The sequence below is a fragment of the Vespa velutina genome, chromosome 15 (genome assembly GCF_912470025.1).
Source record: "Vespa velutina chromosome 15, iVesVel2.1, whole genome shotgun sequence".
Taxonomy (NCBI): domain Eukaryota; kingdom Metazoa; phylum Arthropoda; class Insecta; order Hymenoptera; family Vespidae; genus Vespa; species Vespa velutina.
Window position 1 is genome coordinate 1,898,605 of NC_062202.1, and position 20,942 is coordinate 1,919,546.

Consider the following 20,942-nt stretch of genomic DNA (forward strand, 5'->3'; position numbering starts at 1 on the left):
TGTGTCGTACGATTTCCACCTAATCCCCCGCCTCCCGCCCTCCACGCCCACCTCCCCCCTTCCCATCCCGATTGTGTGCATTTTCGATTTCAAAAGGTGCATCCGATAACAACGTCTAGCGTGCTCATAGAAAAATATTACGTTCGGGAATCTTTTTAATAAAGGCTCAACAATGTAACATATTTACATTTCAAATTTGACAATGAAAATGAGGAAAAAAAAAAGAAAAAAGAAGAAAAATCCTTTGAATTTTATTTGGGATTATTATTTTTATGTATGTGTATATAAAATTGCATTAGCTCGATCCATCGATTATCTAATGGTTATATTTATTCGTTGCTTTCATCATTGGAATTATTAGAAAATTTTTATCGATCATGATATATATGTATATATATAAATTTGTTGGAGAGAAAGAGACAGAGACGAAGAGAGAAAAAGGGGAAAAAAAATATATGAAACTTTAACGCGAGCTTATTAAATAACGATGGTATAGTAGAGTGGTGGGGTATATAACGATTATGGTGCTTCTTTGGTCGGATTAGGGACACGTAATGCCGGTAAAAACGAGCCGACGCGACGTGTCGGTGGTCACGTGGCAGTGATTATCTCTCGATCCTTTGCGCGCCCTTCGACCAGTTTTTGCACCAGCGAGACGAGTACGTAAGTACTTTGTCCTTTTCTATTCCTCCCTTTCTCTCTCTCTCTCTCTCCCTCTCTCTCTCTCTCTCTCTCTCTCTCTCTCTATGTTTCTCTCTTGTCTTATCTCTTTCTCTTTCGAGTTTACGAAGAAATTCAATTAAATAGAATTTAATTAGATTCACCGATTCGATTTCTTAGATCATTGCATATGTAAATTTGCTTTCTCTTTTCGACTTAACGACTATTCAACCTCACGTGATCGTTTTCGATTATTTTTTCATTCACTTTTCTCTTTCTTTTTTTCTCTTAAAAATTTTTTAATTCTCCAAGCGTGTATATATATATATATATATACCCATCTCGTTATTTTAAATATCGGCAAGTTATTATCCAAGGTTCCTTTGGCGTATATAATAACAAGGATGTAACGCTTTTGATCGAGAAATAATCGGAGGATATCGCTGAAATTACGAAAGAGAACTTCACTTCCGATCCGATAATGATCTTAATTAACGGAAAGATGCTTCTTGAGTTTCATCGAAACAAAAGGCTCCGTCGTTCGTGCAGAACTTATCGAATCTTTATTCCCCGAAGCGTGTCCGGATATATATATATATATATATATATATATATATATATATATATGTATGTATATGAGAATATTTTTAATACGTCGATAGATGCAATTTTCTAATTTCGAAAAAAAGAAAGAAAAGTATTTTACACATGGTGTCTACAATGAAACGTTCCGACGAGTATTTTTATGAAAGACAAAAAAGCAAAAGAAAATAAAAAAGATCGGAGCATTTGAATTTAGATATATTGTATATCTAATTATGCGCGATCAATGCAATCATTTTTATATATTTTTACGTATAGACAGTTACTTTATATATATATATATATATATTTGTTTTTTTTTAATTTATTTATACAAATGTGATGTAATATTTCTAAGATCAATAGAAATAATGAGAAATATTTTTCAATTAATTTTCTCTCTATACATTGATACATTTTTTTCTTTTTCCTATGGAAGAAAAAAATTTTAAAACGCACATTTATGAGTAAATAAAAATGCATTGAAAAAAAAAAAAAAGAAAACCAAAAAGACAAAAAAAAAAAAAAAAAAATCTCTCTTGTCGCCTTTAATTTCATATGTTACAAATAAAAGAGAGAATATATTCTGAATATATTATATACGCAGACACATACACACAAATACATATAGATACACACAAACAAATACACAGAGGCATTACATATATCAGGTGTAAGCCCGTTTTTCAAGGATATTTTCGGGTTGGTTTTGCTTATGTATAGGTGACGCGAGAAAGAGTCTCGTAGAGAATACCGCTGAACAAACAGAAGGGGTAGACGAAGTGAGGTAGGAGAGGAAGTAAGCGTGCACCGATGCACTTGGAAAGTGGAAGTGGGAAGTGGTTTGCGTGTATAAGGGAGTTAGTTGTGTAAGCGAGTAGCAAGTAGTATTAGTCGGTGCGGTGTAAGTTAGCCGAACGACTCACAAACCGCCCTGTCTCTCGCCATCCTCTTTGTAGTTACCGCCATGGCCATGAAGCCGAATACGGTAGAGAACCTTCTTTCCCTCTACCACTCACTCCCTCCCTCTCTCTCTCACTCTTACTCTCTCTCTCTCTCTCTCTCCCTCTCTCTCTCTCTCTCTCTGGTTCTCTATCTCTCTGTCTCTCTGTCTTTCTCCCTCTTTCTTTCTTCCTAATAAACACAACTGATATAATATATATATATATATATATATATATATGTACACCGACTACTAAGCATATCCCACCTTTCCCCTTATGATACCTAAATAAGATTCGTAAAATACAAATGAATTCGATAAGGATTAATAATCAAATTGAAAATCGTATTTCCATGGTATAATTAATGTTTGTACGAATTAACGTAACGCGAAGAAAACAAATAATTTGTGTATTTAATTATCGTATTAAAATGTATTAGAAAAAAAAAAAAATAAAGAAAGAATAGAATTGTTTAAATAATCATAAGATTAATTATAGATTTTGTTCTCTCTCTCTCTCTCTCTCTCTCTCTCTCTCTCTCTATCTCTCTCTCTCACTGTTTTTCTCTCGATCTCCTTCTCTCATTCTAAAAAGGAATAGAAAACTATTCCTGCCAATCAATTATATCTTATATGGGATTAAAAAGAGAAGCGAAAAGGGAAGATCGATTTACGTAGAATCAAAGAGAGTAGATGGACATCAAAAAGAAAAACAAAAAGAATGAAAGAAAGGAAGAAAAAAAAAGTTAAGAAAGAAAAAAAGAATAAACAAAAAAAAAAAAAAGAAAAAAGAAAAAGAAAAATAAAAGAAAATATTCGAAATGATCTCGATCTTCTCGTTCATTTTTGTTGCGGCAAAGAATTATTTGTCGAGTTCGGTGAATTTCTGTGGTGTCTTCTAACCGGACTCGTGCTTAGCCTATACGAGTCTCGAAGATTGCTTGTGGATGGTGGTTTCGGCATAGGGCCATTACTTCTCTTACTTTTTAACGATCAGTCTGAATGTGTCGGTGAAATCCGTGGAGTCAACAGAGAGAAACAGAGAGAGAAAGAGAGAGAGAGAGAGAGAGAGAGAAAGAAAGAGAGAGAGAGAGAGAGAGAGATAGTCTCTCTCTTGGAGGTTCGCCGCCATGGTGAAGCACCCTGCTGCGTTAGTCTGGAGTCGGCTTAACAAGCGCCGATATCATCGTATGCTTCGTTCCTTGGATCTTTGCCTTTGCATACTGACATACCGCTGCGTCGTGTCTCCTGGACCTCCTCCCACGCTCGAATTCCTACGATAAACATAAACCATGAATGACCCATTCGTGTGACAACAAAGATGGCCTTACTACCATCCCCGCTTAGGGATCTCCTCAGTTATTTGCCAAAACATCATTTTCATCCTTCAAAATTTATAACATTCGTCTTTAATGCGAAAACAAAATTCATCGTATAAGATATAATGAAATTTCACGTTATATGACATAGAATTGGACGAGAAATAATAAGAAAGGAAAAGAGAAAAAAAAAAGACAAAGAAAAAAAAAGAATAAAGAGAAGAAAAAAGAAAAGAAAAAAAAAACATAGATGAAAAAATTAAGAAGGATCATTGGAAGGACGATACGAGATATCACTTCTTTCGTACGCCGAGGAGTAAACGTCGAAATAAAATCTTTCTGTATCGCTATCATTCACTCGTCTTACAGATACGATCATTTTATAATTATTTAAACAATATACAATGCACTCGGTGTACGATGAGATAATAATTAAATAACATTACATTTCGTAAAGCGCTCCATAGCTTTTAAGACTTCTTAAATAGAATAGTTTTCATTCAGTCTTCGTCAATCGATAATGCCAACAACAAGGATCATTGGAAGGACGATACGAGATATCACGTCAGTCTTCTTTCGTACGCCGAGGAGTAAACATCGAAATAGAATCTTTCCGTACCGCTAAATTCACTCGTCTTATAGATACGATCATTTTATAATTATTTAAACAATATATAATGTACTTGAAGTACGATGAAATAGTAATTAAACAATATTGGCTTACGTAAAGCGTTTTATAGCTCGTAAAACGCATTAAATAGAATAGTTTTCATTCAGTCTTCGTCAATCGATAATATCAACAAGGAAGATCATTGGAAGGACGATACGAGATATCACGTCAGTCTTCTTTCGTACGCCGAGGAGTAAACATCGAAATAGAATCTTTCCGTACCGCTAAATTCACTCGTCTTATAGATACGATCATTTTATAATTATTTAAAAATATACAATGCACTCGGAGTACGATGAGATAATAATTAAATAACATTACATTTCGTAAAGCGTTCCATAGCTTTTAAGACTCCTTAGATAGAATAGTTTTCATTCAGTCTTCGTCAATCGATAATGCCAACAACAAGGAAGATCATTGGAAGGACGATACGAGATATCACGTCAGTCTTCTTTCGTACGCCGAGGAGTAAACATCGAAATAAAATCTTTCCGTACCGCTAAATTCACTCGTCTTATAGATACGATCATTTTATAATTATTTAAACAATATATAATGTACTTGGAGTACGATGAAATAGTAATTAAACAATATTGGCTTACGTAAAGCGTTTCATAGCTCCTAAGACGCATTAAATAGAATAGTTTTCATTCAGTCTTCGTCAATCGATAATGCCAACAACAAGGAAGATCATTGGAAGGACGATACGAGATATCACGTCAGTCTTCTTTCGTACGCCGAGGAGTAAACATCGAAATAAAATCTTTCCGTATCGCTATCATTCAATCGTCTTATAGGTACGTCTATTTTATAATTTCGTAATTTCCGTGGTTCTCCATGTGCAGCAGCAACTTCCACGTAATAAGACCTGCGAATTTTAATTTATTATTATTTTATTTATAATTAATTAATTACTTGCAAAATTTAATTCTAAATCATGTAACGCAAATATTACCGAACGAGAATGTCTACATATTTTAAGATTTTTTCCAATATCTTTTTAATCTAATTACAACAGAACATTAACTTACTCCCCTTTTACATTGTTAAGAAATGCAAAATAAATAAATCATTAAAATATAATAGAACACTAGAATAAGTTTTTTAGTGAAACCACGCAGAAAGATTATCTATCGCACTTATATTCTCAATTATTCTCATTTATTTTCATTTTCTCGTACTTATTATTATTTATAAGTTTCAGATGGGACCCATGAGTGGGGCCCGTGAATCTATCTTTACCATCTTATAAAAATGCATCCCTTTTCTTCTCTTACTTTTTTCTTTTCTTATTCCAATTCTTTTTTTCTTTTCTTCCTTCGTTTCTCTTTGCTCTGTTTTTACTAGGATCATCGTAGGATCATCGAAGGATCATCGAGGGATCATCAAGGGATCATCGAAGAATCAACTAAGGATCGTCAAGAGATCATTGAGGGATCATCGAATGATTTTCAATATGTGAACCTCATGTTAGGAGTTATCACGTGCACGCAAGTCTTGTCTCTTTTCTTTTTTTTCTTTTATTTTCTTCTGTTCATCGATGGATCATCGAAGAATAGATTTTTCTACATTCGCATGAATCCGATCTATGATCGAATTTATCATCGATTTATACGCGAGAATACGTGCAGGATAGGAGGAAGTAAACTGCTGCACGTCATGTCAGAGGACACAGGTATGAGTGTTCTCGAGTCTTGATTAAATTTCGTTTGATTGTTCGCGACGAAAACGTGAATTATAAAATAGAGTCATCGTTATTCTAACACTCCACGTGAGTGTTCGATCGCGTTTAAAAATCCTATCATAGGACTTCGTTTTATTTGTCTCAAAAATTCCATTAGATTATTTCGCGAACGTGAGATATCAAGAGTAGAGTCAGCGTTTATTTTAACGCACACGTGAGTGTCGCGAATGCTATTAAAAGTCTTACAGGAGGATTGGATTTTTATTTGTTCGAAATGCGAAAAGGACGAACGGTCCTGCTGAATAATCCGTCATTTCTGAGGTTGAGGATATCGAATCGTTAAGAGAGAAGGTCTCATACACTTTTAGTTAGTTGAGAAACCTCAAAATATCCAAAACGAAAAGACATCGTGCTAATCGGTATCGCATGAAACGTAGATTTTAGAATAAAGTAGAGTCAGCGTTAATCCGTGGATCTCCATATGCAGCAAATTTCACGTAATGAGATCTGACTCGGTATTACTTGCGAAATCTAATTCTAAATCATATAACGCAATTATTACCGAGCGAGAATGGTTGCACGTTTTTACGCGTTTTCAAAATATTTTCTTTTTTCGTTTATATTTAGAGACATTCATTTATATTTTAATTAATCGTATTTGTTCCTTTTATCTTCGCGATCCTTTGTCCGATATTTTCTTTTTTTTTTTACGAAATTCTAATTAATAATTCATGCCAGGTTATATTAGATTATCAAATATTCGAACAAAGTTTTAAGTTTAATCGGATCAAATGGATGAATTTTGATCTTTATTTGACAAAATGAAAAGGAAAACTTAATCAAATTACTATCAGATACGATGAAAAATTAATTTTTGTTAATATTAAATGAAAACATTAGAGAAACAACTATTAATATCGAATTTTATTTTATGAAAATGTTAGATTCGAATTATCTTATATTTAATGTATATTTACATAATGTGTGTTACGAGTTATGTAATGTTTAAAGAAACAGACTATTATTTATTTAAAAAAAATAATATATAAACATATTGTTGCGCATTATCTAGCGAATACATTGCCATAGTAATCTTCTAATCCTCGTTGTTCGTAACTTTGCCGTTTTCCCCCTGCACCCTTCTGTAATTAGACCGAAATTGTCAGAGTTGCGTCATAACATTTTCTTGACGATATTTATTATATTTATTATATTTATTATTATTATTATTATTATTATTATTATTATTATTATTATTATTATTATTATTGTTTTTGTTGTTGCAAAGAAAAATAGAGACGCGTTTAATCGAATTGGGGATAATTTTTTTTTCTTTCTTCCTTTTTTTTTTTTTTCTTCTTTCTTTTTTTCTTTGGAAAAATATTGATAACGTATTTCATTCGTCATTATGTTTGTCATGTCTCTTTCTTCTTTTTTTTTTTTTTTTTTTATTTTTATCGACGATAGATCCTTTTCTTTCCCCATTCTTCCTCCTTTTCTCCCACCCCTCCTCCCCTCCATCTTCGAATTCTTCGAGAAAACAGTGGCCGTCTCGTAGATTGCTTCCGGTGTGAGCGTGTGGTTCTTTCTTTGTACGAGGGACCCATCGTGTACACCTCCAACGATGTTTTTGCTTCCAAGTATCCCTGTCCGTGGGAGTTCTCGATGAAGTCGTTGATCCTTCCGACAAGGTAGGTAAGGACGTTTTGTGGAACGAGCCGGGCGGCCGTAACCCTCCAACAACGTTCTCTATATCTATCTTTTCTTTAGACAGATCTCACGCATTTTCAAAGAAACACTGAATGGGATCGTCAAATAGTAAAATTATTCTCCATGGTATATAAACAAACAAGTAAACAAAAGAGATCACTATGTCCAAACATTTAGTGAAAATAATGTATCCGACGTACGGTGATTCCGACGTTCGAATTTCGTATATATCTAAATCATACGTTCTTTTTTCTTCATCTTTTTTTCAACTTCCATAGAAAAACAAAAAAGTATTGGAAGGATCCTGAAATATTTAAAAAAAAAAAAAAAAAAAAAAAAAAAAAAAAAAAAAAAAAAAGAAGAAAAAAAAGACAGAGAGAAAAAAATAAACTGATCGTCCCAATGAAACTTTTTTCTCCTTTTCTTTTTTTTTTTTTTTTAATTCATTTTTTTATTCTTCTTTTTTTTCTTCTTCTTCATCATATATTCATTTTTACAATATTTGTATTGTACCCGTCCGATCTTCCATCACGAATAAGTCTAAAAAGATTTTGCAATAATAATAATAATAATAATAATAATGACAATAATAATACTAATAATAATAATAATAATAATAGTTGAATAAAAATTTCAAAATTTGTCGATCACAATTACAAAAGATTATTATTCGTATCTATAAGACAAGGGATCAATTTAGAAAGTATTTATTGAGATATGTATGAATGAGTTGAAGAGAAGAAAAGGAAAACGCGAAGGAAAAAAAGGAAAAAAAGAAAATGGGATAGGGATATGGGGAAGGATGAGGGTGGGCTTGGGGGGTTGGGGCTGGGGGAGGAAAAAAGGGAAGAAATGGACAAGTCCATCCGGGAATTCCAAGTTCCCGCGTGGAGGAGGAGTCTCGCGATGTAAAATGGCCGTTGGGTGCAGCATTGTCGCGGGCCCTTTTGCGGCTTGGCCCGACGTCGGCGTCGTCGGTCCCTGAAAGAGGAGTCTCGTCGAGGAGGTAGGAGTCTCTCCTGCTGATAAACGCGCCAGGAATTCCTACGGGGCACGGCGGTGCATCGCCACTGTTGCCGCCAGCGGTTTTCGGATAGGACCAAACGTGCTGCTATCTATCTTTCTCTCTCTCTCTCTCTCTCTCTCTCTCTCTCTCTCTCTCTTTCTCTTGCTCTCTCTTTTTCTCACATGTAGAGTCTATCTTGGCACAGTACGATAATCGATATTATCCTGGAGAGAATCGTTTTTAATCTCTCTCTCTCTCTCTTTCTCTCTATTTATCTCTATTATTCTCTCTTTCTCTCTTCATTTCTTTTTCATTATATATCTCTCTATCTCTGTTTTCTAGTTTCCTCTTTGAGTAATGATCCTCACGATCGTTTCAAAATCGGTTCCTCCGATCGGAACAACTCCTTCAGGCTCGCGAGAAGATCTCATCCATCGTATATAGAGTAGTAAGACGTTAAGGTAATTGCTTAATGAACGAGCGTACGGCGATCGTGCTATTAAAAAATACCTGATCGATTGATCGAGATCGGTTATCGATCGTGTACCCATCGTTAAACTCGATTGAGTCGCTTCAAGCTGATTAATCTCTTAAGTATTATTATTATTATTATTATTATTATTATTATTTCTCTTACTCTCTAACGAATCGATACGAATCCATCGATCGATCGATCGATCGATCGATAGATATTTGCGATTTAAGATTACGTTGCTTCTGTTTTTAGAATCTGATCTCTTTCTCTCTCTCTCTCTTTCTCTCTTTCTTTCTATATATATATATATATATCTTTTTTTTTCTTAAGAAAGATCGGCAGATCTCGAGGCGACATCAGGGCGGTTCCTGATTTCGTGCACCTGTTGTTTTTGTCGGCGTGCGATAAGATCGGCACAACGACGGCATTCTCTCTCTCTCTCTCTCTCTTTCTCTTTCTCTTTCTCTTTCTCTCGTTTGATGTTCCTCGTGCCCGGAGCCTGTGCCACGAGCAAAGCTGCTATTAAGGTATCATTACGTTCGCCCGGCTGCCACGCGGTTATTCGAAACGCGAGTAAGCCAACTCTTATCCTTTTTCTACGATCGCCGAAATATTTGTACGAGTCATCTCGAATGAAAACTCCAATTTGATTTTCTATCTTAGTTCTGTTGTAACTTTTTTGATAGTCATCGTGTATATAATATAATAACGAGTTAAACTCTTATCTATTATTCTTATTGTCTCTTTTTTCCCTTTCTTCCTTTTTTTTTCTTATTTTGCTTTTCCTTTTTCTTTCCATTTACGACGATCATTCTTTATTTCAATTGCAATTAAAAAAATTATTCTCGTAGTACTTTTGAAAAATCATTAAATTATTTATACGATCGATGTAATTTAATTGTCACGTGTCTTTCTCTCGAGTAGTATTCTTTTCTCTTTTCTTTTTTTTTTTTTTTTTCTTTTTTTTTTTTTGGTTATTCCATAAAAACCGAACAGAGAAAGGAGGAAAAAGAAGAAAAAGAGAAAGAAAAGAAAGATAATAGAAAGAAAATTCTATTATAAATATAAAGATTATGGAACACACGAGATGCATTTATAAAATTGATAGAATGAAAATCGTACTCTATGTAACTTATATATATATGTACATATATATATATATATATATATATATATATATATATATATATATATGTATGTACAGTAGTTACAAGTGCTCGTGAATTGGCCTTAGGATCAGCCAAGGATAAAGATATATTGTAGATAAGCCGTGAGCGAGTACATACACCTGCGCAATGGCGAGTCTCTTGGAACAGGCCGTAAAACTTAATTAACCCCTTCGTCGAAGGAAGATTTATTTTCCCTCGACGATTTCGCACCGATCCGAATACGTGCACGTCCGTATAACGTCGAGATTCGCGCGTACATGAAGATTTAAAGAAATTTAACAATGGAGGAAGGAAGTCGTTAATTTCTTAGATTTTTATACACACACACATACACACACACACACACACATATATATATATATATTTAATTATAATCCTTACACATAATGAATTATACAGTATGTTACAACGAACGTCACGTGTATTCATTCATCGTGATTATTTGACGTATTGTAGGATAAAACATTAATAAGGAAGAAAACGAAAAACAAACAAAAATAATACAAAGAAAATTTTAATTTCTTTTTTCTTTTTTCTTTTTTCTTTTTTTCTTTTCTTTTTTTTTTCTTTTTTTTTTTTTCATTAACAGAAATAAAAAGATTTAATGTCTTTCTCATTAGGAATATTTAAAAATTTGTAATTTTAATAGAAAACAATTTATCATTCTTATATAATATATAATACTTTGTCTAATAATTTATGTTCTACGATGTGGAGGAACGAAATACGTAGTCATCTTCGAAAATGGTTCGTTTACTCTATCTATCCCAATACACATATGTATAATATATACTCGTATATATATATATATATATATATATATATATAAACACACACAAACACACACATACACATACACACGCATATATATATATATATATATATATATATATATATCTATTCTCATCTTCCTTACTTCAGAACTCTTGCTTCGTTCCAATGCTTTTTGCCTTGTAACGAGCTCTCGTCTCACTTGGAAACTTTAACTACTATGTACCTAGTGACGTACGGGGTACTTAATTCGAGCCTGCACACGCGTGCCTTCGAGATCTTCTCTTGAAACGTTCTGGAAGGATAGATAGTGAGAGACAGAGACAGAGACAGAACACAGAGAGAGAGAGAGAGAGAGAGACAAAGCTACGTACATCCATTTTCGGCTAATTATACATCGTCCCTTCGTAAGAGGCACTAAACTTCAGCGGCGTGCTCGTAAAAGACACGTCACGAGAAGGGCTGCTTCCTCACGTATATATATATATATATACATATACGTGGATGTATAGGTGTTATGTAGGTATATGTGCGAGAGAAAGTTCGCTTTCATAAAAAGCTCTCTCACAGCGTAACGGACCAGGCTCGCAAAGGGCGAACTGGTTAACCGCTCGTTCGAGAGCCAGTAAACGTTACCCGTAATCGTGTTACAGCCTTTTATTGCGGCAATGAAAAGAAGTATTAATCGATGTACTTACACCTTTATCACTCGACTCGAATGCCGCCGGGGTCCCGGAATAATCCGATTTTCGGACGTTTCAACCTCCTCTCTCTCTCTCTCTCTCTCTCTCTCTCTCTCTCTCTCTCTCTCTCTCTCTCTCTCTTTCCTTTTCTCTTTCTCTTTGTCTCTGTCTTCTGTATGTCCCTATATCTCTCTTTTTCTTTCTTTCACCTTTCCTTCTTCTTTTTACCTTTTTAAGCATAACCGCAATAAGTGTCTTATGCAATCATCATCGGCAATAACGTTGCTATAATTTTTGGATAGAAATTCAATTTCATAATTTTTTTTGTTTCTTTTTTCTTTAATTGAATTTATGTCCGTTCTCTTCCCCCCCCCTCCCCCCCGTCCTTCCACCCGCCGTTATATATTCGTAAATTTATTTTTTTCCATAACTTTGAACAACTTTCGACAATTAGGAATTGAACGTAATTGCATTCCTCAATCTTCGAAATAAATTGTGTGTATATAATAATTTTAAGAGAAACGATTATACTTTTTCTTTTTATAATGTAGAAATAAAGGGAGAGACAGGTAGATTAAGGAAATATTTCTATGCGTACACGTGTTCATTTTATTTTAAGTTAATAATGTCCGGTTAAGACGTAGAAGATGCGATTAGAATATTAAGAAATGCAAAGTAACGTCTATTGATCCAAGGATAAAGTCTTATGAGATTTATTTGAGAAAAATATTGCGATACGTTTTTAATCAGAGAATACAACGAGATTTTCTTTTTTATTTCTTTTTTATTTTTATTTATTTATTTATTTATTCCTTTCATTCACAAAGCACAACTGAAGTTAATTTAAATCATAATTAATACGAATTACAATTCAATCTTATATTTCTTTTTCTTCCTTTTTTTTTTTTTTTTTTTTTTGATAGTGATCATTGTTCAATACTTATGTGAAATCATATTAAGAAATTATTTCGATTATGGCTATGGAATAAAGGAGTAGTATATAGAAATATGTGCGATTAAAAGTTGTTTTTTCCTTTGAAATTATTTAAAAAATTTTCAAGGATATTGTTAACATATACGATATTACATTCTTTGTTCTGAGGAATAATGAGATAATCTGAATAAGTCGAGCAAGTCAATCCCCAAGAGAAGACACCTTTATAAAGAGAAGATTTCAAAGATCCCGTCGACCAGCTGTAAACTATCCGCGAAGCTGCTTTTCATCCCTAAGGAACGTCTCCCTTGGTAATAATGACACAAAGATACCGCTTTACTCTCTCCTATGAGAAAGGTGAAATGAGAAGGGAGGAAGGGAGGGAGGGAGAGAGGGCGGGGGGTGGACAAAGGACTGAGGAAAAGCGGTTGGCGATTTCTCAGAACTAAAATGCCCTTAAACCAAGGTCATGGTTCGTTAGCGCCATTGTGACCCAGTCCAAATATTATTGGATTATGTCCTGGACCTACAGCGACGATTCTCTCTCTTTCTCTCTCTTTCACACACACTCTCTCTCTCTCTCTCTCTCTCTCTCTCTCTCTCTCTTTCATTCTCTCTTTTCTTTGTCGTTATAGTGACGGCATATCGAGACTGATGACTTCATGCGTGACTTTCAGAAATAAAATGAAGAGAAACCTATTCGGGAAATGTGACGTTCCTTTGATATTAAAGATCGAGAAAGAATTTGTGATCTGACTTTTGTTCTCTATTCTTTTTCTTTTTTTTTCTTTTCTTTCTTTTTTTTTTCCCCCTTTCATTTATTTATTCCTTTTCTTATTTCTTGTCATTTAAAAGATAAACGATTAATATCGAATCGTTAAATTTCTCGACTAATCTTTTTAATAATCATTATCGTTGATCATATTATTAATTTAAATTGCTACGTCGAAATTTATTCAATTAATTTTTCTATCGTTGCCGCGATTGTTAGGATTGTTGTCTTTATCGAATTTATCCAAAATGTCCAATCGTAAAAAGGAACCAACGATGGATCGTGCCGTTGATGCTGCTCTACCTATACCACCTTCCGTTGAACTACTAGTGCCGATACTACTTTTTGATATTTTTACTGGTTTCGTTTCGAGACTGATATTAATGGCGAATTTCAATTCTGCTATGAAAGCCTCCCAAGGAGTGATCTGTAAAAACAAACAAACGAACAAATTGAAAGAAAAAAAAAAAAAAAAAACAAAACAAAACAAAAAAAAAAAAAGAAAATACAAGAAGAAAAAAATATATGTACGAAGAGAAAATAAAAAAAAATATTTAATGGCGGCAAAGTTTCCTTGAAACTTTTAAAAACTTTTACAAAGCTTTTTCAAACTTTTTCAAATTTCTATCGAAAGTTTCTACCTTAAATGTTGAATAAATCTTCAATTCGTATTCCATTCCCATAGATAGATATCGTGGTGGAAATATCATAGACCCAAATAAAATAGAAAAAAAAAAGAAAAAAAAAAGGAATCGTTATAAAGAGGAATCTGAAAAAGGGAGTTACCTTTTCTTCGACCGCAACTTTACGTATGTTCCAAAGAAATTCAAATATGGCGATGATAAGAGACGCTGCACAACCCAACATCAATACGAGAAAGACACCTCCTACATTGGCCAATCCTAATTCGATCGAATTTGCATCCTTATCACTTTCATCCTTCTTACACTTACCACCGCCCCGTTCCTGCCACCATTTTGTTTTCAATTCCGACAATGTACCTTTTTCTTGTAGAGTCAATATTGCACCACTTATCGGTGTTCTGTATGGTGAATCTAATAACATTAAATCAATTCAATATATATATATATATATATATATATATATATATATATATATATATATATATATAATATTGTATTGTAAATTTTATATAATTCTCTCTCTTTTTTTTTCTCTCTTTTAAAAATTAAAAATCATACATTTAATGGAATATAATTGTCACTTACTACGTGGCAAAGCTATCCCGTAACCCTTGTTATCGATCAACGAACCAATTTGTTGTAGATCACAATTTCTTTCCATTTTATATTCGATCGTCGTTGATTCCATTAAAAATGCATATGCCCTTTTATCTTTAACCACACGTTCGACTCCCTCATCGTTTGTTGCCGTAAAGACAGATGGTCTTGCCTCTGCCATGGTAGCCCACATACGTTGATAAGTCGAATAATTCGAATCCTATAGAAAGAAAAATTTCATAAGGATTCGATTAATCGACGAATAGGATTAATCGTATTAGAACGAAATACTAACTCTGAAAAAAGCCGAAGTCGATCCTCCATCAACCGCACCGTATTTGATTTTAGTTTGTTTTGCAAGTTCCTCGACATTTGTAATAGGATTATCCATTTTATCGATGGTCAGGAACGCTGCCAAATTTGCGGTGTAACTCGAGACCATAATCAGTGTGAAGAACCACCACATTCCGGCGACCATACGTATCGATGGCGCTCTAAAATCAATTAGAATTATATTTAACTTATTATCATAGCTTTTCGGTTATTAGATTTCAAATAAAATCACGATCGTTAACTATTATTACATTGACTATCTACAATTTTTATTTATCCATTTTATAAAACTTTGTAATCATTTATCCGAACTAATTGAAAATCTATTTATACAAAATATGATTACGCATGATTATTTTAATAGTATAAAAATGTTCGATCATCAATTCAATGTCATATTTGTGATTTAGATTAAAAAGATATTTCCTTCTTTCTTTCCAAAAAAAAAAAAAAAAATAAATAAAAAAATAAAAAAAAAACAAACGACAATTTCTAAACACAAATGTCACACGAGTTAGATATACGACAATCGTGTCACGAAATAACTTTTTCTTTCGTAGTAATTACACATTTATTTCGTCCATGTAAACTTCGTAGATCGAAGAATTTGAAAAAAAAAAAGAAAAAAGAAAAAAGAAAAAAAAACAGACAAGGAAAACAAGAAAAGAAAAATATAGAAAAAAGAAATCATAAAATATCCAAAAGTAGCGGGAGGAACGCATAACGTTCTCCTAATTAAGCAAAGGATTAAAAGGGCCGCGTATGTAAATGGCGCTTGTTTGTTTGCCGACGATCTTTCTTGTACGCGTGCGCGCACTTGTGTGTGATACATTTCAGTGCGTACGTTAGTGCGGTGCGTACGTATATTTGCGTGTGTGTGTGTATACGTGCATTGTGTGTGTGTGTGTGTGTGTGTGTGTGTATGATGTTTCTCTCTCTGTCTCTCTCACTCTCTGTGTTTCTGTCTCTATCTCTCTTATTGAACGAAGAACACAAGGTATCCTACGTAGAATGGAATCAACGATGGGAGGAGGTGTAAGAGGTGGAGGAAAAGGAAGACGACGGCAGTTAGGTGTCTTTGGTCGGTCGTCGCCCAGTATGTGGCGAGCAAACATGCACGATGTCACGGACAGAGAGTTAGCGCCGTGCCGGCGCTAATAAGTGGGAAGCCGACTCAAATACGTCCGGCAAACAGCGCCTCGTTAAGCTTAATTGTCGTGACAAAAAAAGAGAAGTCTTGGTCCTAAAAAAAAAAAAAAAAAGAAAAAAAAAAGAAACAAAATAAAAAAAAAAGAAGAAAAAGAAGAAGAGAGGAGGAAGAAGAAGAAGAAGAAGAAGAAGAAGAAGAAGAAGAAGAAGAAGAAGTAGATGAAGATGAAGAAGGATAGAAAAAAAGAAGCATATACAAGGACGCTACTACGCAACCTGAATCCTTCGTTCCTTTTATTTTTTTCTCCCTTTTTTTTTTTTTTTTGTTTTGTTTCGTTTTCTTTTTTTTTTTTTTTTTTTTTTTTTTTATTTCTTATGCTTCTTCTCGTGTGAAAACTTTTCCCTACGATCGATATCAATTTTATTAATCATTCGAATAGATTAATAAAATAATTTCATTCTTTATAAATCTTATCGATTTTGATATTTACGACAGTTTATCCGATATATTATATTTAATTATAGATTTTTGATAGATATCTCGCGTTTGATAAATAATTCATTGTTAATAAGCGAAAAGAGGTTTATTTATATTGCGTATAAATGATATAATTATTTATTATATCGTATAAAAGAATTTCGTTCCTTCGATTTCGTGATATTACAAATTCTTGGAATCGTTTCGTTCAGATCGTTTTCGTATAGTTATGAAATTTAAGTAGGTACAGAAATTTCTCTCTATCCAGGTCATGTACTTATGATTCCGGATAACATAGGGGATTTAATGTTATTACGATAGGAAATCAGGCTTTTGTATATCCGGCTTATCGAATTCAAGTATTGGGAAAGTGAAATTTGAATATAGTCGAATATGTATATATATATATATATCTGGTTATTTGGATTAGAGTTTTAAATAGTAATAAGTTCGTACGTTTATTCTAATTTAGTTTTGGAAATTTTCCTTTTTTTTTTCTTCTTTTTCTTTTTCTTTTTCTTTCCCATTTTTCCTTTATTCACGTCATCGTCAAATCTATTATGATTTTAAAAAGAAATCGATGTATAGCGAATAAATTCTTACTGCGGTAGAATGTCGGAACCTTGTTGCATAAGCGAGCCTACGGTCAACCACAATGAATTCTTCAAGTCGAAATTATTTTCTAGTTCCTCGGGATCAGGATTGCATGGATGAGGATTGTTCCATTCTCCCGGTGCCATTCTAAAGATAAAAAACGTAAGAATTAATCCTACATATTTCTTTCACATGTACGCCATTCTTTATCATGATCTTTTCTCTCTCTCTCTCTCTCTCTCTCTCTCTCTCTCTCTCTCTCTCTCTCTCTCTCTTTCCCTTTCTGTGTCTCTCTATCTTCGTTTACCTAGCTTGTAAGTATAACATCAAAGAGACTATCAGATAAGCAGTAGCCATATATATCCAGACGTCGGTAGACAATGGTTTTAGAAAAGAAAAAAGTTCAGGCTCCTTCTCTTCAGCCTTACTGAATAATATACTGATGCCTGTTAAAAAAAAAAAAAAAAAAAAAAAAAAAAAAAAAGAAAAAAAAATAAATAAGTAATCGACCATACGAATATTACGATATTTACATCATACCAAGATTCATAAATGGCATTGTAAAATCCACTATACTTTCTCTCGATGACGTTATAGTTAAATCGCATATTGCAAGATCAGCTTCCTGATAAAAATTATCTTAGTTCTTTTAACGAATTAAAGATAAAACTTTTGATAATTGTTATATATCACAAAATTTTGTTACTTACGTGATCTAAAAGTAATCTCATCAAACCGTTCCAAGATTTTTTTTTGGGATTGTACGAACCATATTGATTATCAGGTACCAACATAAAGGAATATTTGAATTTGAGAATCTTGGCAATATTCTCGATAACGTCTATGCAATATCCTTCGTAATATTTTTTATCGATCGCTATACCTCGAGTTGATCCATCGGTCACTTCTATTACGTATGGTTCGCCCTATGGGGTTTAAACAATTTTTGATTTATTTATTTTTTTTTTTTTTTTTTTCAATCGATTAAGAGACATTAAAAGACGATATATATATATATATATTAAAACGTAACTATTTAACGTACCACTTTAGTGGCAATCCTGAAATGAGTCTGTTCGATAGATTTGAACAAATAACTTTCAAGTTCCTGTTTACTGCGAGTAGAATGAACACCTTTTTCATCCCAATATCCCATTTCGATACTGCTAAAACCACGAAAATCCAAAAGACGAAGTTCGAAGTTACGTCTACGACCAATCTCATCGAAAGAGATTAATCCTGTTATTTGTCCTTTCATTGGTACCTATCAATAAAATTGAGAAATTTATGAAAGAAATATTAGTATTTGCGATTCGACACATTGAATCTTTAAAAATAGAAATTTCAATTGATTTGAATGGGATTATTATTATTATTATTGGTAAGAAATAACTTTGGAAAAATATCAATCAAATTCCATTAGTTTTATATAATCGCAATTTCTTTTTTTTTCTTTTTTTTCTTTTTTTTCTTTTTTTTTCTTCTTTTTTTCCATTTGACATTTCTTACGAACGATCGTTGGAAATTAATCGCTTGAAGAATAATAATTTTAATATCTCGGTCATATATTTCTCGATCAGATAAAATATCGTAAATTGCAATGATTATATAAATGAGTAAATAAAGTCGTAAAGGGTCGGTAATAAAAGAATTCGTAAATTTTATTCGTCGATATATAAACGTGATACTATTTTAGAAACGTAGAGAGAGAGAAACGTCAATAAGTAGATTAAACGTAAAAGTTTACCTCTCGTATGATGCTGGTAATGTTGGGACCTGCCTCATATTTCTTTTCATCGTCGCAAGAGAGCGGTACCGGGATGATAGAAATAGAATCATCGTTATCATTGTTCCTTGCATATAGGATTTTCAAAGCATTGTACAAAAGGAAGACAGCATCATAAAGGACCGCACTCTCTGCCTAGAAAGCAATTCAAAAAATAAATCCATATAAAATAATACATCGGGGATCGATCGATCATTTTGTGGTTGGATAATTAATATTGTTCCGAATGAAAAAAGAAAATGAACACAAAAAAAAAAAGAAAAAAGAAAAAAGAAAAAAGATAGTAATAAAAAAAAATTTTCATTTCATTCACTTAATTCACTGTCGACTTTAAATTACGAATATCGATAAAAGATATGACATACAATTGAATCGTGCTTCATTGCTTTTTTGTCAAACGGACTAATAATATTTTTCATACATACATACATTACATATGTATGTAAATAGAAATAAAAATCTCGATTTTTTTTTCTTTCTTTTTTTTTTTTTTTTCTTTCTTTCTTTCTCTTCTTTTTTTTTTTTTTCTTTTTTTTTCATTCGTATCCATCGAAATATCGTATCATTTCTATATATATTTGTATCTGTATACGTACATACATATATATATATATATATATATATATATATATATGTATATATATATATCTATATGTATACACGTATCTCGTAATTTCGAGTTATGCATTATCACTCGATGCGTGACTCAACGTCGATCAGGAGGCATTAAATCATCCAATAATTTGTTGGGCAACGCGTATCGTTGATTTAATATTCCTTCAAAACTCGAGTTTATGCGATTTGATAAAGTAACATTGTTTACGAATAAACGATACGATGATAAATGAAAAATTGAATATAAATGTTACTACGTATTGTTCATTCTTATCTTACGATTCTTCTTTAATTTCATATTCAATAAAATATTGAGACTTTTAGATAATCATTATAGATTAGTAATATTAATAAAGAAGATTAAATTTTCATCGAATATCATTGTTATCGATTTAGATATCGATATTATTTATTATTAAGAATTATAAAATATCCGTTTATTACAAATAATTTATATATAAATCTACGCATATATATATATACACACGTGTGTAAACAAAAACAATTTGAGTCACGTTCTTTCGTAGTACGCATACGTATGATATTTGTAACAGTAAAGAAGGTCAAACGAAGCTTTAGTTTAATTCAAATATTCATTTAGTTAATACGTGTTTAATTTATTGTTCTTCGTATATTATTATTATATATATATGTTATAAAATCGTACGATACGTTTATCGATACGAGGTGTTTGATTGTGTACGTATATATATTATATATATATATATATATATATATATATATATATATATATATATATATATATATAAATATACACAGTCTAAGTAAGGACTTATATATAACAACATCTCTTTTGTATGTATTTGTAAGCAAAGAGAAAGGTCAAACAAAGCCTTAGTTCTGTTCTAATATTCATCTTGTTAAGACGTATATAATTTGTCGTTCACGAATAATTATAACGTAAGCTATAAAATTATATAGACGTTTTATGAGTTAGAAACATTTAATATTTGTTAAAGTAAAATAAGATATATTATTTCTTAAAGAAAAAAAAAGAAAAAAAAGAAAAAAAGGAAACAAAAATAATAATTTATATTTACACGATCGATTTGTTCGTTCATTCGTTTATTTGTATCTCTTTTCTTCTCTCCTTCCATTAACATTAGATTGCCCAAGGAAATCATATTGACTGTTTTGTAATTTCAATTAGAAAAACAATTATTTATATAATGACACAATTTCTTAGAAGTTTTTTTTTTTTTTATTGTTAATCTTTACTAATAAATTTTTATATAATTGTAAATAATATAAAAAAAAAAAATATTGAAAATAAATTTAAAAAAAATTTCAAAACACATTAGTTATTCGTTCACAATACTGTCATTTCGATTGCTTTTGGCCAATATA

At 32.3% G+C, this 20,942-nt stretch overlaps 1 protein-coding gene across 1 annotated transcript in view; it reads right to left on the minus strand.

Annotated features, from left to right (window-relative positions):
- Window positions 1–13,561: 13,561 nt before the first annotated feature.
- LOC124954390 (glutamate receptor ionotropic, kainate 2-like) overlaps window positions 13,562–20,942 on the minus strand; it is a 51,644-nt gene continuing 44,263 nt past the window's right edge. Inside the window, exons 7-16 of the mRNA XM_047507269.1 lie at window positions 18,921–19,094; window positions 18,219–18,437; window positions 17,884–18,099; window positions 17,714–17,798; window positions 17,481–17,619; window positions 17,183–17,320; window positions 14,915–15,113; window positions 14,608–14,839; window positions 14,165–14,433; window positions 13,562–13,805 (exon numbers count right to left, since the gene is read on the minus strand). Coding sequence (XP_047363225.1) covers window positions 13,563–13,805; window positions 14,165–14,433; window positions 14,608–14,839; window positions 14,915–15,113; window positions 17,183–17,320; window positions 17,481–17,619; window positions 17,714–17,798; window positions 17,884–18,099; window positions 18,219–18,437; window positions 18,921–19,094 — 1,914 coding nt within the window. The 3' untranslated portion in view covers window position 13,562. The remainder of the gene's footprint in view (window positions 13,806–14,164; window positions 14,434–14,607; window positions 14,840–14,914; window positions 15,114–17,182; window positions 17,321–17,480; window positions 17,620–17,713; window positions 17,799–17,883; window positions 18,100–18,218; window positions 18,438–18,920; window positions 19,095–20,942) is intronic.